Source organism: Mizuhopecten yessoensis, unplaced genomic scaffold (assembly GCF_002113885.1).
Source record: "Mizuhopecten yessoensis strain PY_sf001 unplaced genomic scaffold, ASM211388v2 scaffold10877, whole genome shotgun sequence".
NCBI lineage: Eukaryota > Metazoa > Mollusca > Bivalvia > Pectinida > Pectinidae > Mizuhopecten > Mizuhopecten yessoensis.
In genome coordinates this window covers 190,099-213,968 of record NW_018408766.1, presented here as the reverse complement: position 1 = coordinate 213,968, position 23,870 = coordinate 190,099, and the positions used below count along the sequence as shown (strand labels likewise).

General features: G+C 37.9%; 1 protein-coding gene across 1 annotated transcript; it reads left to right on the top strand.

The window, feature by feature from the left end:
* Position 1: 1 nt before the first annotated feature.
* Positions 2-23,554, top strand: LOC110463211. The gene is made up of 7 exons (XM_021517619.1): positions 2-151; positions 6,859-7,030; positions 8,357-8,422; positions 11,808-11,954; positions 16,001-16,105; positions 17,050-17,151; positions 22,692-23,554. Exons 1-7 carry the CDS (start codon positions 11-13, stop codon positions 22,853-22,855), a joined length of 897 nt encoding a protein of 298 aa, XP_021373294.1. The 5' UTR covers positions 2-10; the 3' UTR covers positions 22,856-23,554.
* The last annotated feature ends 316 nt before the right edge of the window (positions 23,555-23,870 follow it).

The window sequence follows — 23,870 nt, the reverse complement described above, 5'->3', positions numbered from 1 at the left end:
TTACGTCCATATGTGTACACGTCATCAGAAATTGCGTTGTCGGGAACAAAGTGCCGTTTGTGTCGGCAAATATGATTGGTCAAACAATTGGGAGTTACAAGAGAAGGCGGCTGTTTTGACAAGAGAAGAAGCACTTGTTGTTACTAAAATGGTAAACTGCTCATAAATGTAGTCATACTGACACATCATGTAATAAGTTTCAAAATTGTTACAGCCCAGTGTCAACGTTTTTTGTGAAATACAAAATCTTTACGATGCTAACATGCATGTTAAAAAGGTAGGCTGCTTCAGCATCCGACACAGGGACCTGGCAAAGTTGTACTATACTGTATCATGTACAGTAGGGTAGATACTGTATCATGTATTTCCGTGCAGCCATTTTATCAAGCTGTATCTCGTAACTACGTGATCAACAAGGATATTTTAGACGTTTGGTCATCGTCTGTAAACTGACACCAGAATTATCGGAAATTCGTCCGGAAAACATAAGAAATAATCACTGATTTAAAAAAACAAGCATAAATATGCAGTTTTGCTTAATGCACTTTTTATCTTGCTCAAAATGAACCCATACCCGAAAAAAACCTTTTATATTTCATTCATGAACCAGTCTTTTCTGTAGTCTGACAAAAGTAATGATAGCACCAAATATATGTGTGGCACATGTATGCGACAATACAGTGACCTGGGAACACCGAGGCATTGTGTGCGAGTCATGTGATCAATGGTACCATACAAGCTGCCAAAATATTCATTGTAAAACTTACCAGGACCTCAATGATAGCATGGTGAGCTGGTATTGTATTATTTGTGACCAACCAAATTACAGCTCATAGCTTATGATCTACATGGCATCGAGCACATCAAATCGTTATGATACACTCAATAACATCATGAGTCCCACAGACGGTAGCTTCAACAAAAGCAATGATATATGCCAAATAGACCCCTTCATGCCTCGACTCCGTTACGACGGAGAAGCGGAGAAACAACATGGTCAAACCAAAAAATGTAAAGCCCCTGCGGGTACTAAATGTAAATTTCCAGTCAGAGAAAAATAAGCAACATCTCTTCCTAAACCTACTCGAAAGTACCAAGCCTGATGTAATATTCGGAACAGAAACATGGCTCGATCCATCAATAAAAGACTCGGAATTTATACCAGATAAGTGTCAAATGTCGAATGTGGATAAGAAAGGGGGTGGGGTACTCGTCGCAATAAGATCTGACTTTGTCAGCGATGAAGAACAGACCTCACCAGTAAAGAGGACCCAACTGAATAAGTATGGGCTCAAGTAAAAAATTTTGGAATGAAAACACTATACCTAGCTTCCTTTTATAATCCCAAAACATCAGATGAGAATAGTCTAAAGGGTCTAGAAACATCACTCAGGAAGGTCATAAACAACGCCCAAATCTTACTAGGTGGGGACTCTAACTATCCAGGCTGGGACTGGAAAAACAAAATCCTAAAACCCAAAACAAATCATCCCAAATTACACTTTGATTTTGGTAACTTATTGGACGATATGGGTCTTACACAGATCGTAGAACAAGCTACAAGGAAAGATAACCCTCGACCTAGTAATTACAAACATACCAAACCAGGTTATTTTATCTAAGGTCATGCCTGGTATATCAGACCACGACTGCATGTGCATGTCTTTTTTGAGCTTAATTTAAGTCTACAAAAGGCTAAAACATACATGGAAACTCTTCAAATCAACCCTCTGTGATCTCATTAAGGACAACATACCTCATAAAACCATCAAACCCAAACCTAGTCTACCTTGGGTTACTCCTGTCATTAAACACATTCTCAGGAAAAGAGATCGACTCTACAAAAAGGTTAAAAAGTCTGGTGATCTGAACATGAGGACTAAATACACGGCTCTAAGAAAGAAACTCAGAAGGTCCTACTGGCAATATGTTGAAGGCATTCTTACCCCACAAGAAAATGACAGTAATTTTAGTGCCTCCAAAAGATTCTGGTCATAAATAAAGCATAAGAAGATCAACTATAATGGTATATCATCTCTAAAATCACATGGTAAACTTGTAACTGACCCTGTAGGTAAGGCTGAGACCCTTAACACTCAATTCCAGTCTGTTTTTAGCCCGGGTGGTAAATTATCCTCTGATGAATTCCTTAAAAAAATGAATTTCCCATCTTCCACCCAGTACCCCATTATGCCAGAATTTGAAATCACTCCAAATGGCGTACAAAAACTACTGCAAAATTTAAACCCTAGTAAAGCAACTGGACCTGACGAGTTGAAGCCCAAGATCTTGAAAGAACTCTCTTCTGAAATTGCCCCTGTCCTCTCTATCATCTTAAGGTGGCTCCACACATCGTCATCAGCGTCCATTTTCGTGAAGCTCGGACTCAATTATCTTGATCGAAATGTGCATGTACACCGTGTTGTCATTTCCGTATTGCGTATCGGGCATTCAATATCGTAGTGCAAATTATAGTAACACCTGGGTCGTTTTCGTTTAAACAGTCAAACCGATCAGACCACTGTTGTTCGTTTATTAAATAAGGTCAGACCTAGTAATCTGATGCTGCTTTCAGGCGAGCCTTGAGAAAGCCTTGCAAGGCCTGCAAACACATTTGCAGGTCCGCCAGGATTTACACCCGAAATTGTTACATTTATAAACGGTCAAACCGGTTGCTCCGCATAAACGAACAGGCCCCTGGTGAACAATAGTACACGTGCGTGCCGATGATATGTCAACACCCGATATCGAGATTTTACCGGGAAATGTATAATAACATGTACTTCAGGAATAAAGCTTTCCAATTCATAGACATAAACAAACTCACGGGAAGACATTAACATGAGACCAAACGACCTCAAGAAGGTCATATAGGAAACGCATGGAATGTGGATGTATCGACCTCACATGTGCATATCACGTGCTTACACTAGTTGATAAGCTTGAGGTCGTTACGATTTTTCGCTGTTGAGGGAGTTTCGCTCTGTCGATTAAATCGTGTTTACAAATGTAGTCTACTTATTCTGTGAAAATAATGTTTTGTAAAATATCAAGATACCTATGAAATACATGTGTGAGTGCACGTGAGAACGTCATACCATGCGATAGCCTCTAGTCACAAATGTACCTGACATGTAATTATAAATATACCGTGAGTTAGCGGACTGTGGAATGATGTCCAAAGTGTACATGACTGAGGGTAATTTGGTTCCATTTAAGAACAATAAATTGATAATTTTGATATCATATTTTTTATTTATTTCCATCATTTTTGTTATATGTAAACAGAGACAACTGTCATTGTGTAAATGTCACCCCTCTGCAAAAAGTCCTGATTTTTTTCAAGGAAGAAAACTCTCACCCGGATCGAAGTGATTGTAAAATGTAAAATAAATTAATTATAAAGCCATTGTATATATTTTGTTCAATTTCCCATTCTATATGTAAAGATCTTTGTGTCCTGTTTGCTTTTAGCTTGTAGATAATAACTTTTATCCGTACAAATTCAATAAAAAAACACTTTGTCTAACATGTGTTACATATTTTGCGATAAATAAAATATTTGTAGGGTTAATTAGAAATGCTTCTTTTCATTTTGTTATTGTTCCGAACAATGCCACACACACACAAAAACGGAAAATATTAAAATTGACGAAAATTCAATTTTTTGGTATATTTTCCAAAAAGGCCCCAAACTATCGGAATGTTTAGATTTTCATAAAATCAACTCTACATAGTTGCATAACCATTATATGAAAGTTTCAACAAATTTTGCTGGTTAATTGCGAAAGTGTGGAGCCACCTTAAACGAATCTCTTCATTCTGGCACAGTTCCCTCTGATTGGAGGTTAGCGCATGTCTCTCCTGTATATAAAAAGGGCTCTAAATCAAATCCAGAAAATTACAGGCCAATCTCTCTCACATGTATTTGTAGTAAACTTCTAGAACAGATAGTGGTCAGTAACATCATGAACCACGCTGACAAACATACCATACTTTACCACTCCAACACGGTTTTCGAAGGTTAGTATCATGTGAGAGTTTGTTGATGCTGTCAGCTCCAACATTGACAAGGGAAAACAAACGGACGTCTTGATGATGGACTTTTCCAAAGCTTTTGATAAGGTTAGTCATTCGCTTCTCTGTCATAAGCTTCATTATTATGGTGTAAATGAGAAGGTTAACACCTGGATAGAAAACTTCCTGGATAATAGGAAGCAGGCTGTCCTCGTTGAAGGGGGAAAATCTAGCATTGTCGATGTCAAGACAGGTGTCCCTCAAGGCTCGGTTATTGGTCCATCCCTCTTTCTATTTTATATAAACGACATTCCTGTTTGCCTTCACTCCACTGTACGTCTATTTGCAGATGACACCATTGCCTATCTTACTATCAAATCACCATCTGATGCCCAGCTATTACAACAAGATGGGTTTTTTGTGGTTTTTTTCAAATTTTTACATTTAGTATACAATACAGTTACAATATATATGCATAACATGACAACACAAACATATACATTGTATATAAAGACACACACACTCATTCATTATCATACAAACATCAATACAATTATCAGAAAGGAAAGGTAGGATTGTTGAAAATTTGTATTACATTTTGAATTTCTAAGCTAGCTGTACATGTCAGTGTGAGCGTAATCAATATTTACATTTACTCAATATAACAATTATATTTATAAATTGATCAGTTACTTATGGTAAATCAGTCGTAATTTCAAGTTTGGGTGTTTCAAAAAATGTTTTGCCATTTTGGCCCATTCTCTTTGAAACTGGTTTAAGTAGCTTTCTCCCTTACTTCTAGCAATGTATTTTTGAGTTGTATATGTATCTTTTAGTGTATTTTTCAGGGCAATAATGCAGAGTTCGTTCTTGAGGCACATTGATTTGTAGATATATTGTTTTATTGTAAGGATGATCATATTATCCACTTTTCTGTTTATTCCATTCTGACGATATGTACCAAAAATGAAAAGAGTTCTTATTAAATTCAAATGGAATGAACAGTGAATTCAACAAATTTTCTAAGTTAACAAGTAAAATTTGAACTTTTTCAGTTCCATAGCGTATGCTCTATTGTTTCAATTTCAGTTTTACAAATGTTTATAGCTGTAACAATTCCGTGATATTGTAAGAAATTTGCTCTAACACCATATATTTGAAGAAGTTGTTGCTATCCTTTTTTAAGTCATTAACTACTACAACTCCCTTCCTTTACCAATCCTTATAAAAAACACTATTATTATCTATTTTGATTTTTTCGTTAAACCATATAGGCATGTCAGAGATCTGTTTTGAATCTGTATATTTTTCCTCAAGAATAGTAAGATTTTTCCATGCAAGCAAGACATCTTTCCAGAAAAGATTTGTACAGTTATTATGACAAAAGGAAATATAGTCTGGTCCACAGTTTACAAGAAGGTTTTTATCAATAGTTGAATTAAAAATAATTTGCCATGTTCCTGTTGTTGAGAGTAATCTTCTAATCCAAGTTAGTTTTAATGAGTCTATAAATGATTTATTATGAATCATTTTGAAACCACCATCAGAATTTTTTTTAATAATTACATCTCTTTTAATTTTATCAATCTTACTATTCCAGAGGAAGTTATATATTTCTGTATTTATCTTTTTGACAAATGTATTATCAGGATTTGGTAAAGCGATAAATAAGTGATTAAATTGAAAAAATTAGGATAGACTTTATTATATTTCTCCCTATTGGTGTAAGAATTCTCCTACTCCAAGTCTTCATCAAAGCTTTAAGATTACAACAAGATTTAGACAAACTAGCTCTATGGGAGATAGCATGGGAAATGTCCTTCCATCCTGACAAATGTAACGTCCTTTCCATCACCAACAACTAACACCCACAGCATCACAAATACATGCTGCACGGAAAGGAATTACAACACGTAGAGAAAGCAAAATATTTAGGTGTCACTGTACAGTCAAATCTCAAGTGGAAATGTCATATAAATAACATCTGTGGGAACGCCAACTCCAGCTTAGGCTTTCTCATGGGAAATGTTAAGATAAACTCTACATCTGTCAAGGAGCAGACATATAAAACACTTGTCAGACCATCCCTAGAATATGCCTGCTCAGTTTGGGACCCTTATACTAAAACAGACATAAGCAAAATAGAAATGGTGCAGCGTAGAGCAGCCAGATTAGTCACCAACACCTGAACTGGCAATCACTTGAAGACAGAAGGAGAGTCATGCGACTGACAACACTACACAAAACTATACACGACAAAGTCAATATAAGATTGCACCAACATTGAAATTAGAGTGTATGAATGTACAGCTGTACTATTTCAAACAATTTCACATGATCCTATAACCACATGCAAAAATTAGTAGGCATGGAAAGACCAATACATCCATGCTACAAGGATTGACCTGTGGGCCCAGCTCCACCTGCCACACCTAAAGTTTGGGAAAACTTCTCAAGTCCCTGTTCCATATCTTAGAAACAGAATCCCATAGCTGCTTACATTTAGCATGAAGAGAGCCCAGGGATCTGGCCCAACCCTGGGGACTTGGTCCAAGAGTCATAGCAGGGAAATAATTGAGATACAACCTTCTAACTATATTCGCATGTATACAAATACACTTAGATATAGAAATAAATAAATAAAATAAAAATAGTTGAGATTAATAAAGCAGGAAATGATATTTCCAGGAACAAAGTGAGTGTATTATATAACCCTTTACAGGTTTCTGGAAAATTCAACATTTGATCGATTCATAGCTAGGGAATAGTTGCAAGTTTTCCCAACTTCCTAGTCCCTCTGCCATTCATGTTTCTGGATCTAATGGTGTATGTATATTTCAGACAACAGTAAAGAATGCAGAAATTGAAGGTCTTCAGGAAGAATCCATCAAACTTGAAGAAAAGTTATCCAGCATACGTGATAAAATAATTACAAAATGGACAGGGGAGGAGTACCAGAAGCTGGCCGCTGGTCTCCAGACCAAGCATCAGCAAGTGATACAGAAAGGACAAGGTACTACAATATAAGTATACAAAATAATTTCACCTCTCAATTATTTTTTAGATACAACACATACATGTGCAAAATTGGGAAAATACTGCAATGTATTCAAAGAAAATGGGAATGCATTCAGTTTGTGTTTCGCCGCCACGAAGAAGTGGAAATGAGACTAAGGTGTTGCTTTTCTGGCGATGGTAGCGTCAACGTTAAGCTTTTGCATTTAAGTTAGTTTCACTGAATAAATCCTAGACCAACCAATCTTGGACCATAGATGCATCTTAGGTAGTACATCTCAGCCCATGCATCCAATACTGGATGCAACCTACAATGTACCATTCATGGTCATTAACCTTGTCAGCATCTCCATCAACATTAAGTTTTTATCCCCCGCTTTCACCGAAAGGGGATATTAATTTGGGTTTGTCTGTCAGTCTGTCTGTCTGTCTGTCAGTCACACTTCGTTTCCATGCCATAACTACCACAAATGTAGACCGATTTTCTTCAAACTTGATCACTTGGTTAAATGCCTTTAAGGGCTCGACCAAGTTCGATGACAGCTTTCAGCGAACTTGATTTGGAGGAGTTATGGCCCGTTGAATAATGAAAAACTTTATTATCGGCCGTTTCTGTTCATTAACTCTCGCAAATAAATTCCAATTCGTTCAAATTTGATAACAAAGTTTGTGTTCCTTTGTCTTCCCACCTATCTCGGGCACTCTTTGGTTTTTGTGTGATAATTGCTGTAGATATTGTTCAGATGTTTTAACCAAATTCTGTATGCACATTCGCATGCAAAGTTTGCCAACCAACTTGATTTGTACATATTTACGGATAATCAATGAGGTATAGGGTTGTTTTTTTCTTCAAGTTTCAAGCTATATATTATGTCTCAACAGCACGATACTCGCATGTTTAAACCTAACCTCAATCATGTTAACCTACAATATGTCCTGCAAGCAGGGGATATAAATTCCACAAATTTGCTTGTTGTGTTTAAGTTAGTTTCTCTGAAACTATAAGTGCTAGACCAACCAAACTTGACATGTGCATTATGCTTTGACCATTGCTGGTCAACGCTGGGCACAGGCGAGACATATCAATCTGAAAGGCTTGTTTGTAGAGGAAACCTCTAATGTGAAGCAGTGGACTATAAGAAGATCAAGGTGTTTGCAATTTGGCACCAATCTCTTAAAATCATTATCCATGTACATCAAATGTATATATGTTTCCCAGCATGTTTGTGAATGTTGTACAGGTGGATTGTCTTGTCAAGTTGTCATCATGTAGTTTTCAATCAAAATGCAAATTAAGATTTTTGTATATTGTCTATCTTTGCAGAGGAAATCAAAAAGCACCAGGGCAATGTGAAGAGGATGGAACAGCTCAGTAAAAGCAATATGAAAGGTATGAACCATTCAATTGTCACTGTGTCCATGGTTTTACGTCCCATTTTGACTTTGAGAGTCCTTGGGACCCACTTGATTGAAAATTGGGGGTTCTACATAAATATTTGGGGTCCTCATAAATGATGATTTTCAGTATTCATTGCTTTTAGTCATATACATCATTAACATTTGGAGACTGGTAGTTTTTAAGCTGTCATTTCAGGGGGTCATGGGGACACATGTGTTCAGATTATAGAGGTGCTGTAATTGAAAATGGGAGTATTTTAATCAGGATTGCCTCGTGTAAAACCCAGAGGTCCCTGTGTGTATATTTATATTTCCTTTGTATAGCCCTTAGATAAACCTAACCACCTCAGATGCTGTTATCAATTGATAACAGAAAAACTATTATATGTAAATGATTCCCTATCAGAAACACATCCTTAAATGACCTTAACTGTCGATAGGACTTTGAACCCTATAATTCCAAAACCAAACCTATTGGAATCAGTTCCGGTTCTGTCACACCCTAGGGGTAATTTTGGACCAGTCAAATAATAATGGCAATTAATGAGCAGCTTCTGATTTACTTTTGTTCCTGCAAAGATGACTTTTCCACTATTTTGTAAAATGTATCATGGACTTAAGAAAAAATCCATAAATTTTAAACAATTTTCTTTGTTGTTTAAGTGAAGTACATTTATAAGGATCGAAAAGCATCTTTATAAATTTTATGAGGGTATATAACAAAGTTCTTCCCAAACATTTTCTTAAAGATGCCCTACCTTATTGGGCCTTTTGTTTTACTGTTTGCTAATTGTCACTACATATGACAACAATGTTAGATGTTTAACACGGAGAGATACTTTTGACAAGCCCAGTTGGCATAATTTTAACTGATAAAAAAGAGCCGACTTGCAGCCTCTTCTGTTGTAGGAGTAATTACAAATATGTGTTTGATTTAAACATATTTTATTGCAATTTGCAATGGGATTAAGCACAATGTACATGGCAGCATCAACAATAAAAATAACACAAATCATCAATGAGAATTAAAAAAAAGGGGGAGAGAGAGAAGTAAGAAAACAGAGAAGGAGAAGAGATTTTAGAACCTACCACTGTCTTTTATAAACTTCTGTTCTGTTTTAAATACATGAATGTTTTCTCCACAAGAGACAAACAGAGACGGAGATGTACTGCAGTTACATATAATAAATACTTTCAGGCCCAGTTGAGGGTTGGCCTCCTCAAGGAAACTCTTCGAATTCACGAAGATCTCTGGAGCAAATTCTCGTGTTATGTTGTAATTTGGCGGTTAGATTTAAGGAGGACTGAACCAGGAGAAAATAGCACCCAAAACACTTGAGGAGGACTGAACCAGGAGAAAATAGCACCGAAAACACTTGAGGAGGACGACTGAACCACGAGAAAATAGGACCAAAAACACTCAGGGAGGACTGAACCACCAGAACATAGCACCAAAAACATTCAAGGACGACTGAACCGTCGGAAAATACCACCGAAAACACTCAAGGACAGCTGAACCACCGGAAAATACAACCGAAACCTTCCAGGAGGACTGAACCACTGGAAAATAGCACAGAAAACACTCAGGGAGGACTGAACCACCGGGAAAAACCACCGAAAACACTAAAGGAGGACTGAACCACCGGGAAATAGCACCGAAAACACTCAAGGAGGACTGAACCACCGGAAAATAGCACAGAAAACACTCAAGGACAGCTGAACCACCGGAAAAAACCACCGAAAACACTAAAGGAGGACTGAACCACTGGAAAATAGCACCGAAAACACTCAAGGAGGACTGAACCACCGGAAAAACCACCGAAAACACTAAAGGAGGACTGAACCACCGGAAAATAGCACAGAAAACACTCAGGGAGGACTGAACCACCGGAAAAACCACAGAAAACACTAAAGGAGGACTGAACCATTGGGAAATAGCACCGAAAACACTCAAGGAGGACTGAACCAACGGAAAATAGCATTAAAAACACTCGAGGCGGACTGAACTACCGGAAAAAAGCACCAAAACACTCAAGGAGGACTGAACCACCTGAAAATAGCACCGAAAAAGGTAAAACATTTGCTAGCCCAGAAAATCCCAGATGTTTGGTAAAATTATATTCATTGAACCTTATTCACTTATTCCCGGAAAAAGAAACTTTTACAAGAAGCCCATGTCATTGTCGGATAAATTTAAATATCCTTGTTTCAGTGCTACAAATATTCCTGAGAAAGACATTGAGAAATATGGTGAAAAAAAAGTTCTACAATGACGCTGGTATTTGAAACTTTTCAATATTTTTCAGTATTTGAAATATTTCAAATCATAGCGGACGCGTCAAATGCTGTACTACAATGTATAATCAGGGGTTTGATGATAAAGCTGTAACTGTACAAGTGCAAACTCACGCCTTTGCTCCAGGATATTAGCTCTCTGAACCCCCCTGTAGTTGGAAACTTGGAAAACACCCATACTGGGAAGAACTTTATTCCATTACAATCAAGTTCAGGTGCACGTGAAACCACCAGCAATTCAGTGGAAAAGGACCCGGACGAATCTAAGGAAAACGGGCTTGAAAATGCAGTGAACTCTACCAACTCTTTAACCATTCATATTCCAGACAGTGTTGGTTTGATGATCGTGGTAAAGGATGGTAAAAAGGTGTGTATGTACCACATATCTGTGAAATAAAATGGACCTGTCTTTGAAAAATGATCGAATTTGTGTATTTTTATCGTCATGATTAAGAGATTGTCTTTTCATACAAAAGAGAACAGGATCGTCGCCTACTTGACTGGGATTGACCTGGCTTTTACACCAGGATTTCGTGCCAAGCCCCTGTGTTTTACACCTGCCAATCGATCCTTGACTCCGATTGGCTGATATACACGAAAATGCCAAAATCGCTGTGTAAACACTGTTTCATCACCAACCCTCCTAAATGTACAAAAAACAGGTACCCTCATTTGAACCAATACTGAATTTACGTTAGGCTCCCGACAAGCACAGGTACAAATGACTGTCGCAGCAAGAAAAGTGCCCGCAAGCGATCCGCTAAAGTTTGGCTCGGTGCCTACAAGTAAACAGGCTCTACCGCTTTCTCTTAATCTCCTGGTAACTTCTCTTAATACACATGAAGCACTCGTAATATCACAAAACCACTCATAATATGATTGAACCACTGCTAATCTTATAAAACATGTACTAATATCATTGAAAAGTCATAATGATTAAGAGCAAATCGAGTAGATAAGGAGAAATCTATCCCCTAGTGATGGTGGGTAGTTTAAAGAATAGTTTGAAGTTAACTTGTGAAATCTTCAATTTTGAAAATGCATTAGTGATTATAACTACATGTACTATTTTTGTGTATCAGAACTACAGGAACGTGTTGAAAAGCTACAGGAGTTAAAAGGTAGCTTACTAAGACTACAGGAAGAGGCAGACACCTTACTACACATGAAGGAGAATGCAGCCACACAGGTGAATGAGGAGTCAAAACAGATACTCAAAGAGAAGGAGTGTAAGTAACGCAAATGTTTATTGCTGTGTCTTTCCAATAAGGGCTCTTTCCGAAAAAGAACTGTATTGGAGTGCATACTTGGGAGGGATATGACTGGAGGCACTTTTTCAGAGGCCCCACCACCCACCAAATACTTAAACTGATTTGATATAAGGAAGGAAAAGTAGGCAGATCTGGATTTGAATCCACCAGCCATAGTACTTCTCTATATTGAATTTCTTACCATTTAAAGATTCAGTTCATAAAAAAAAATGTTTAGAGTGTCCATTTCCTATAGGTATATAATATTCCTATGAATTCCTATATATTTGGCCATTCCTATATTTTTCCTATATCTTGCTAAAATTCCTATAAATTCCTATACCCCGGTACATTGTAACAAAATTATCAGTCATATTGTTCAGAATTTCATAAATTGAGTAGTGTTGAGAATTAGTACATGTAGTACTTTAATCATACAAGATGAAATTCCATGTACTAGAGTGATGTTCAAAGTAAATGTCCATCCTTGGGGGAAGGGGAACAAATTTTGTATAAATGGTGGGTAGGGCCCCCCTGGGGGCTGAGGGGCGGGGCCCAATAGGGGAAATATAGCAAATTCTTTAAAATCCTTCTTCTGTAGGAATGAAAGGATTTGTTTCATATTTGGTCTGAAGCATCCTTGGGAAAAGGGGAACAAATTTTGTATAAACCGGGGGTCTGGCCCCCCCTTGGGGCTGAGGGGCGGGGCCCATTAGGGTAACTGTAGCAAATTCTTTAAAATCCTTCTTCTGTAGGAATGAAAGGATTTGTTTCATATTTGGTCTGAAGCATCCTTGGGAAAAGGGGAACAAATTTTGTATAAACCGTGGGTCTGGCCCCCCCTAGGGGCTGAGGGGCGGGGCCCATTAGGGTAAATGTAGCAAATTCTTTAAAATCCTTCTTCTGTAGGAATGAAAGGATTTGTTCCATATTTGGTCTCAGGCATCCTTGGGTGAAGGGGAACCAATTTTGCTTAAACCGTGGGTGTGGCCCCCCAGGGGCCTGAGGGGCGGGGCCCAATAGGGGGAATATAGCAAATTCTTTACCATCCTTCTTCTTCTGTAGGAATGAAAGAATTTGTTCCATATTTGGTCTGAGGCATCCTTAGGTGAAGGGGAACCAATTTTGTACAAACCGTGGGTCTGGCCCCCCACGGGCCTGAGAGGCGTGGCCCAATAGGGGAAACATAGCAGATTATTCTCTAAAATCCTTCTTCTGTAGGAATTGGTCCATATTTGGTGTGGAGCATCCTTGGTAAAGGGGAACCAATTTTGTATAAACGGTGGGGGTGGCCCCTCTGGGACCTGAGGCGCGGGGCCCAATAGGGGAAATATAGATAAAACCTTTATAATCCCAATTCTACCATAGGGATAAAGGGATATTTTCCTAATTTAGTCTGGAACATCCTTAGGCAAAAGGGACACAATTTCGTAAAAACAGCTAGTGTGGCCCCCCTGTGGACAGAAGGGAGGGGCCCAATAGGGGAAACAGCAAATTCTTCAAATCCTTCTTCTGTAGGAATGACAGGATTTTGTCCAAATTTGGTATGAAGCAGCCTTGGGTGAAGGGGAAACAATTTTGTATAAGCAGTGGGTGTGGTCTCCCAGGGGGCAGAAGGGCGGGGCTCAATTGGAGAAATAGAGGTAAAACCTTTAAAACCCTACTTCAACTACCGGTATTATGGGATTTTATCCTTATTTAGTCTGGAGCATCAATGGACCAAGGGACTCAATTTTGTATAAATGGTGGGTATGACCCCCTAGGTTGCATAGGGGTGGGGCTCTATTTGAAGTTTGTTCCTCGCTATATCTCAAGTACTGGATGGATCTTTCTGAAATTTCATATATATTTGCAGCACCTACTTCATACCAATTATTTTAAACATATTCAGGTGAGCGATACAGGCCCTCTGGGCCTCTTGTTTGTTTTTAGCCCACCATCATCTGATGGTGGGATATTCAAATCACCCTGCGTCCGTGGTCCGTCGTCTGTCCTTAAACAATTCTTGTTATCAATATTTTTCAAGAAGTACCAAAGGGATCTTTCTCAAATTTTATATGTAGGTTTCCCTTGGTCCCTAGCTGTGCAGTGATCAGATAAACAACATGGCTGACGGGCAGCCATCTTGGATTTTGTTAGTGAAAGTTTGTTATCGCTATTTCTCGGGAAGTACCAGAGGGATCTTTCTCAAATTTTATATGTAGGTTCTCCTTGTTCGCTTGTTGTGTAGCAGTGCCTGAAATGGACGGTCGCCTGCTCGCCAATGGCGGTTAAAGTCTTGCTCGAGTGACCAAAAGTTGTCAAAAAGTGAGGTAGTCACTGGCCGAACAAAAATAGTTTGGGCGACTGTCGAAAAATTAATGAATTTTGCTTACATTGTACAAAACAAAAACTCAAAATAACAGTTAAGCAACATACAAAGCATTAAGATGTAGTCATGTACTTTAATTATATCACAAATAGGTGAGCTGTGCAGTTCTCCAACAGCTCTTGTTGTGTAAAAGCTGGTCCAAAGTCAAGAAACCATTAAAATATCATGTGTGTGTATGCAGATTCTGATTACAGAGTTTGGAATCATTTAGTTCACTACCATTTTTATCTGTGATCCATGTACATGTAACATGGAATGGGGTCTATGATGATAATGCATTATATGTAGCATTTAAAACTCGGCACAAAACATCGATAGAAAATCCTATAAATTACCTATATTTTTGGGCATAAGTTTCCTATATTTTTAAAAACAAAAAAATCCTATATTCCTACATATTTTTTGACTGAAAGTGAGTACACACCCTGCACCTTTCATTTGGTGAAAAATCAAGATAAGTTGATGACCTTTCAATTGGAAAGCATTAACCTCAAAAAGGGCCTGGAAAAAATATTACCCATATACTTAAGAAAAATATAGAATAATATATTTGTAAACCAACACTTAGCTACGTAAATTTTTCCTCAAAGATGTGACCTGTCTGTCCCACTTAATTTTGTTATCGTGAAAGCAGGGGATATTAATTGCGGTTTGTCCGTCTGTCTGTCACGCTTCATTTCCATGCAATAACTGCAACAAATGTTAACTGATTTTCTTCAAACTTGGTAACAGGGTTAAATGCATTAGGGCTCTGCCAATTTCGATGACCACTTTCAGCAGACTCTATTTGGGGGTGTTATGGCCCCTTGAATAACGAAAAACGTTATTATCTGCTGTTTCCGCGCAATAACTGCAACAAATGTTAACTGATTTTCTTCAAACTTAGTAACCGGGTTCAATGCATTAAAGGCTCGATCAAGTTCGATGACCACTTTCAGCGGACTTTATTTGGAGGAGTTATGGCCCCTTGAATAAAGAAAAACATCATTATCTGCCGTTTCCGTGCAATAACTGCAACAAATGTTAACTGATTTTTTTCAAACTTGGTACCAGGCTTAATTGCTTAAAGGGCTCGACCAAGTTCGATGACCAAATTCCTTCAAACTTGATAACAATGTTTGTGTTCCTCTGTCTTTCCACCCATCTCGGGCACTCTGGTTTTTGTGTGATAATTGCTGTAGATATTGTGCAGATATTTCAACCAAATTCCGTATGCACATCCGACTCATGCTTAGTTTGCCAACTGATGTGATTTGTGCATATTTACAGACAGTTAATGAGGTTAATAAATTCTGATGGATTAAATGATTAATTTTCACCGTAATACCTACATGTTCTATAAAAAGTCTAACTTCTGTATAAGTGGGTGGTTTTTTTTCCAGTTTCAAGCTATACATATGTCTCAACGGCTTGATACTCACATGTTTAAATCTAACCTCAATAATGTTTACCTATAATATGGGTTGTTTGAAGTGTTTCTGCCCAACACAGTTTAAGATGTTGTACATTTTATTTAATAGGGAGGCTACCATCTTGCATTCATGCATATCTTAAACCAGATTGTGTATTTGCTGCCGAAAAATGTAGAATCCAAATTAAGATAGACTGGAGGTAATCATTGCTTACAATATTTCTGTATGAAATATGTTTCCAGACCTGTCACTACAGGGGAAGGTGACACAGCAGAAACTGGTGGAGCTGGACAAGGCAGCCTCCATGTTCCACAGCAGACTCGGACTGACATTCAAAAAGACCACAGGTTAGTTATTTTGAGGCTCAATGACAAATCAATGGTCAAATGTAATCATGACCAGGTGTCGATGTAAAATTTCAGGGAAATATCTATTCTATTCTTAGCTCACCTGGCCCAAAGGGCCACGTGAGCTTATGCCATACTTCGGCGTTTGGACTAGGGTCATGATACTTGGTATGTTATGTAGACCAGCTGTGCAAATCTTTTTCTTTATTACGGTAATGAGATCAAAGGTCAAATTTAAGTGCTTGTCAGGAGTCAAATGTGAACATGGGTTAAAAGCTTTAACAATGTCTTTTCAAGTTCCATAAGGCCAAGGGTCCTGATATTTTGCCAGCAGGTACCTGGGATAGAGTGCTATAAAGTTCCTCATTAAAATGACCTTGATCTTCTTTCAAGGTCACAGGTCAAATATGTTAAAAACTTCAAACAACAATATCAACTTTAAGTGCTAGCCTGAGTCAAAGGTCAATGTGGGTTAAAAGCTTTAAAATTAAAATTTTAAATATCAAATAATATCTTACGAAGCATTTAAGAAATGTTAAAATTTCTTGTGTTCTAGTGACCAAATTTGGTTTGAAGCTACCTTTATGTCAGTTTCATGTAACAAAAGAAACAGGTGAGCAATACAGGCCCTCTGGGCCGCTTGTTTTTAAAAAATCAGAGGGGAATTTTTTTTTTTGACCTGCAATATCGTGAAAATATCACTCCCAGCAGAAACATCCTGCTTCACAATATAAAAACAATAAATGTCAGTAAAAGGTTCATTGTTAATGGAGTTCATTGTGTCATTGGATGAATGGGTCACTGAATGAAGGTTTAAAGTTGTTTGTGTTTAATTCAGCTTCATCACTTTAAACTGTGTGTCAAGAATTATTGTTATGTTAGCTGAAAGACAAGGAAAATCAGTTAGAGAAAGGGAGTGATCTTGAGATTTCATGTGTTACCAGGTAACCGTCTGCAATGCCTCTTCAAACACATCGACAGAGACGATCCAGAAGCTGTCTTTTATTTCTTCATCAAAGTGGAAGGTGACGACCGTCGATATGTCGGTAGGTGTTAATTCTGTGACAATTGATTTGACTTGTGGGCATATTTATGGAAGTATGTGAGACAAAGTACAGTTAAACCTCATTATACTGCCACTGTAATAGTTAGGCTGTATCGGTTTATTTTATGGAAATGGAAAATAGGGCTGGAATGGGTAACCGAGAACCCGGTTGCGGTTTGGTTACGAATACTATCCGGTTAGCAAATCTACATACCCGAAAACCGTCCCAAAATTTAGGTCAACATTTATTAGTTTTCCCAGTCAGAAATGTCTTTCCCGACTGCTGTTTGACAGACCTTGAAAACACTTGTGATCAGTATACTTGCCATACCATTGAGTGCATGCATACAATAAACTTACATAATACTGACTGACATTCTGTTGAATAATGTATTATCATTCACTGGCAGCTATCGTCTGTGTTTCTACCGGAAGTGATGCACAGAAATATGTGTGGATAGCATTGACAACACATAAATGTAAAGTGAAAAGTAGGGAAATTTACCAGTTAGGAGGCTAGCGATATGTAGCCGATTCATAAAGATTTTGGGAATTTGTAATGTTTGACAAATGTATTTATGCATTTAGCGAATTAAGTATCATATTTTTATCAAAATAAAGGGCCATTTGTTGCTGTACAAAAACCCACAGGGTTACCCAGTTTCGGTAGGATAAATACACTCCGTTATCAGACTTACATTATTTCTAACCGCTGCAGCCCTAATTTGAAGTATGTTAGTGGTACATATATTAAAGCAAGGTGGCAAGTGAAAAAAAGCATTATATCAAAGTTGAACTACAACCAAAACATCAATTTCTGCTTTTCGTACAAAAATAACCAATTCATGTATTGCTGACGTCGTTTGTCATACATTTCACCCTACAGTCTCAAATTGTTGTGATGCTTTATTTTAAAAAGATGACAATTCTTTTATAGAATTTTGTGAAGTTATTGGACAAAATGATTTCACATGCCTTTTAATAGAATGATATGATTTGGTGTATTGTATAACATGTGTAGAGGTTCACAATGAGTAATAGATGTATGTACGTGTGTAGAGGTTCACAATGAGTTATAGATGTATAACATGTGTAGAGGTTCACAATGAGTTATAGATGCATGTACGTGTGTAGAGGTTCACAATGAGTTATAGATGTATGTAAATGTGTAGAGGTTCACAATGAGTTATAGATGTATGTACGTGTGTAGTGGTTCACAATGAGTTATAGATGTATGTAAGTGTGTAGAGGTTCACAATGAGTTATAGATGGATGTAAGTGTGTAGAGGTTCACAATGAGTAATAGATGTAGGTACGTGTGTAGAGGTTCACAATGAGTTATAGACGTATGTACGTGTGTAGGGGTTCACAATGAGTTATAGATGTATGTACGTGTGTAGTGGTTCACAATGAGTTATAGATGTATAACATGTGTAGAGGTTCACAATGAGTTATAGACGTATGTACGTGTGTAGGGGTTCACAATGAGTTATAGATGTATGTACGTGTGTAGTGGTTCACAATGAGTTATAGATGTATAACATGTGTAGAGGTTCACAATGAGTTATAGATGCATGTAAGTGTGTAGAGGTTCACAATGAGTTATAGATGTATAACATGTGTAGAGGTTCACAATGAGTTATAGACGTATGTACGAGTGTAGGGGTTCACAATGAGTTATAGATGTATGTACGTGTGTAGTGGTTCACAATGAGTTATAGATGTATGTAAGTGTGTAGAGGTTCACAATGAGTTATAGATGTATGGTCGTGTGTAGAGGTTCACAATGAGTTATAGATGTCTGTAAGTGTGTAGAGGTTCACAATGAGTAATAGATGTAGGTACGTGTGTAGAGGTTCACAATGAGTTATAGATGCATGTACGTGTGTAGAGGTTCACAATGAGTTATAGACGTATGTACGAGTGTAGGGGTTCACAATGAGTTATAGATGTATGTACGTGTGTAGTGGTTCACAATGAGTTATAGATGTATAACATGTGTAGAGGTTCACAATGAGTAATAGATGTATGTATGTGTGTAGAGGTTCACAATGAGTTATAGATGTATGGTCGTGTGTAGAGGTTCACAATGAGTTATAGATGTATGTACGTGTGTAAAGGTTCACAATGAGTTATAGATATATTACATGTGTAGAGGTTCACAATGAGTTATAGATGTATGTACGTGTGTAGAGGTTCACAATGAGTTATAGATGTATGTAAGTGTGTAGAGGTTCACAATGAGTTATAGATGTATAACATGTGTAGAGGTTCACAATGAGTAATAGATGTATGTACGTGTGTAAAGGTTCACAATGAGTTATAGATGTATGTATGCGTGTAGAGGTTCACAATGAGTTATAGAGGTATAACATGTGTAGAGGTTCACAATGAGTTATAGATGTATAACATGTGTAGAGGTTCACAATGAGTTAAAGATGTATGTAAGTGTGTAGAGGTTCACAATGAGTAAAAGATGTATGTATGTGTGTAGAGGTTCACAATTAGTTATAGATGTATGTAAGTGTGTAGAGGTTCACAATGAGTAATAGATGTATGTATGTGTGTAGAGGTTCATAATGAGTTATAGATGTATAACATGTGTAGAGGTTCACAATGAGTTATAGATGTATGTATGTGTGTAGAGGTTCACAATGAGTTATAGATGTATGTACGTGTGTAGAGGTTCATCTTTTTGTCATAACTGTAGCAGTGATTTTCAAACTAATTTTTAGAGCAGTCTGTTCCCTTCATGCATGAATTGAGATAATATAGAAATATTTTTTATTGAAACAGGGAAGAATATTCAAGATTTTTTTCTTCATTTGAGGAAAAGAAAGTTCTTTTTAGCTAGGGAAGTAGCCTGCATTCGACTGGAAACCAAGGCAAACAAAATCACTGTCTAGTGACTTAATTTCCAAAATCTAGTGACTCCAATTGTTGATGGGCCATACAGCAATACCAAACAAAAATAATTGTCAAACAGTTACTCTGACACTTCCTAAAAAGGTTATTGATAAGAATACCCCTAACCGTTTTTGTTTCTGGGTGTTGTGTTCACTAACTTAATCAAATCAACTAGCACAGGCCATACGGCTAGTGGAATTGTACGTTCCTGATTCCTAAAGTTAAAAGTTTTAAATAAAGAAAAGCCTAGTCTAGTTTCAGATTGTGAACTGACTCATTCTGTTTGAACCGTCTGAATCTGTATAGTGTCAGTCAATTATATATAAACCTCCTGTATCTGTGTAGTGTCAGATTGTGATCCAGCTGTATCTGTGTAGTGTCAGATTGTGATCCAGCTGTATCTGTGTAGTGTCAGATTGTGATCCAGCTGTATCTGTGTAGTGTCAGATTGTGATCCAGCTGTATCTGTGTAGTGTCAGATTGTGATCCAGCTGTATCTGTGTAGTGTCAGATTGTGATCCAGCTGTATCTGTGTAGTGTCAGATTGTGATCCAGCTGTATCTGTGTAGTGTCAGATTGTGATCCAGCTGTATCTGTGTAGTGTCAGATTGTGATCCAGCTGTATCTGTGTAGTGTCAGATTGTGATCCAGCTGTATCTGTGTAGTGTCAGATTGTGATCCAGCTGTATCTGTGTAGTGTCAGATTGTGATCCAGCTGTATCTGTGTAGTGTCAGATTGTGATCCAGCTGTATCTGTGTAGTGTCAGATTGTGATCCAGCTGTATCTGTGTAGTGTCAGATTGTGATCCAGCTGTATCTGTGTAGTGTCAGATTGTGATCCAGCTGTATCTGTGTAGTGTCAGATTGTGATCCAGCTGTATCTGTGTAGTGTCAGATTGTGATCCAGCTGTATCTGTGTAGTGTCAGATTGTGATCCAGCTGTATCTGTGTAGTGTCAGATTGTGATCCAGCTGTATCTGTGTAGTGTCAGATTGTGATCCAGCTGTATCTGTGTAGTGTCAGATTGTGATCCAGCTGTATCTGTGTAGTGTCAGATTGTGATCCAGCTGTATCTGTGTAGTGTCAGATTGTGATCCAGCTGTATCTGTGTAGTGTCAGATTGTGATCCAGCTGTATCTGTGTAGTGTCAGATTGTGATCCAGCTGTATCTGTGTAGTGTCAGATTGTGATCCAGCTGTATCTGTGTAGTGTCAGATTGTGATCCAGCTGTATCTGTGTAGTGTCAGATTGTGATCCAGCTGTATCTGTGTAGTGTCAGATTGTGATCCAGCTGTATCTGTGTAGTGTCAGATTGTGATCCAGCTGTATCTGTGTAGTGTCAGATTGTGATCCAGCTGTATCTGTGTAGTGTCAGATTGTGATCCAGCTGTATCTGTGTAGTGTCAGATTGTGATCCAGCTGTATCTGTGTAGTGTCAGATTGTGATCCAGCTGTATCTGTGTAGTGTCAGATTGTGATCCAGCTGTATCTGTGTAGTGTCAGATTGTGATCCAGCTGTATCTGTGTAGTGTCAGATTGTGATCCAGCTGTATCTGTGTAGTGTCAGATTGTGATCCAGCTGTATCTGTGTAGTGTCAGATTGTGATCCAGCTGTATCTGTGTAGTGTCAGATTGTGATCCAGCTGTATCTGTGTAGTGTCAGATTGTGATCCAGCTGTATCTGTGTAGTGTCAGATTGTGATCCAGCTGTATCTGTGTAGTGTCAGATTGTGATCCAGCTGTATCTGTGTAGTGTCAGATTGTGATCCAGCTGTATCTGTGTAGTGTCAGATTGTGATCCAGCTGTATCTGTGTAGTGTCAGATTGTGATCCAGCTGTATCTGTGTAGTGTCAGATTGTGATCCAGCTGTATCTGTGTAGTGTCAGATTGTGATCCAGCTGTATCTGTGTAGTGTCAGATTGTGATCCAGCTGTATCTGTGTAGTGTCAGATTGTGATCCAGCTGTATCTGTGTAGTGTCAGATTGTGATCCAGCTGTATCTGTGTAGTGTCAGATTGTGATCCAGCTGTATCTGTGTAGTGTCAGATTGTGATCCAGCTGTATCTGTGTAGTGTCAGATTGTGATCCAGCTGTATCTGTGTAGTGTCAGATTGTGATCCAGCTGTATCTGTGTAGTGTCAGATTGTGATCCAGCTGTATCTGTGTAGTGTCAGATTGTGATCCAGCTGTATCTGTGTAGTGTCAGATTGTGATCCAGCTGTATCTGTGTAGTGTCAGATTGTGATCCAGCTGTATCTGTGTAGTGTCAGATTGTGATCCAGCTGTATCTGTGTAGTGTCAGATTGTGATCCAGCTGTATCTGTGTAGTGTAAGATTGTGATCCAGCTGTATCTGTGTAGTGTAAGATTGTGATCCAGCTGTATCTGTGTAGTGTAAGATTGTGATTCAGCTGTATCTGTGAAGTGTCAGATTGTGATCCAGCTGTATCTGTGTAGTGTCAGATTGTGATCCAACTGTATCTGTGAAGTGTCAAATTGTGAACCCCCTGTATCTGTGTGAAGTGTCAGATTGTGAACCTCCTGTATCTGCGAAGTGTCAGATTGTGAACCATGTTAACCTGTATCTGTGTACCAGGTTGTCTCATAGATTGTGAACCACCTGTTTCTTGGTAGTTTCAGACTGTGAACCATCTGTACCTGAATTGGAAATCTTGGCGGAGAAACTGAACAAGACCAACAATTTGCGATCATTTATTGTGTGCATGAGGAAGCGATTTCAGCAGCTTGTACAGGATAAGAAAAGTCAAAGACATTCGAGCGAGCAGGCACAACAGTGAATTTTATCATGACCAAACATTCAGTTTTACACGAAAAGAAGCAAGAAACTCTCTGTTTAACCATTCTGATGTTTTTAATACTTTTAGGGCACATTTAAATGTGCAGATGAATTGAACTTTTGGCTTGCTGTTATAGTTTTAACAAGTTTGATGCTATTGTTTTAACCCACTACCAATTGCCTTTTGTCTTTGGTCAGTCGTCTGTGTTTACCATAAGAAAAAATCTTGTTATTGCTTTTTTCAAGAGGTATTAGAAGGAACTTTCTTGAATTGCAATGTAGGGTTTTTCTTGTTGAACCATACAACTGAGATAACCTTTTCATGAAAACAAGTATGTACTTGATTTTTATCAAAGAGAAAACACCATTCCTATTGAAAAATAGTGTTATGTTTATTCATAATCTATAAAAAGTCTACTTTATTGAACAAAACACTTTTTTTTTGTATATCCTTAGGCTGTGCTATGTATTTACCAGGTAATTAAATGTGCTGAATATATGTTTAAATAGTAATACAGTACATTGTTTATGTTACATGGCGTTACAGTATATGCTTCGACAACGGTTGTCATGTATACATTAAATATCAGATATTATAAATATATGTCTGCAGTCTAACATGTAACTACTCATATAGTGTATCTGTTAGATCGTCAATATTGATTTTTATGTTCATTAAAATAAGAATTTATGAACTCGGTACATTGCCTTTGTCTTCTTTGTCTGTCTCGCCCTTCAAGTAAGGAAACATATTATATCTCAAATAGAATATTTAAATATTGTATAAACAATCATCGCTCCAAAGGGCCAGGTGAGCTTATGCCGTATGTACGGCGTCCGTCCGTCAAATGTTTCTTTTAACCGACTTCTAAAGAACTGGAGGACCTAGTGTCATGATACCTAGGATAGAGTGCTATAACGTTTCCTCATTAAAATTACCATGACCTACTTTCAAGGTCACAGGGCTTAAATATGTTAAAAACTTCAAACAACAATATCCCTAGAACCATTTGGAC

Bases quoted from the DNA above. Each gene is read 5' to 3' on its own strand.
- LOC110463211 (XM_021517619.1), top strand. From the start codon at position 11: ATGTGTACACGTCATCAGAAATTGCGTTGTCGGGAACAAAGTGCCGTT. The intron at 7,031-8,356 runs GTACTACAATAT...CTATCTTTGCAG, and splicing joins AGTGATACAGAAAGGACAAG to AGGAAATCAAAAAGCACCAG. The intron at 17,152-22,691 runs GTAGGTGTTAAT...GTTTCTTGGTAG, and splicing joins TGACGACCGTCGATATGTCG to TTTCAGACTGTGAACCATCT.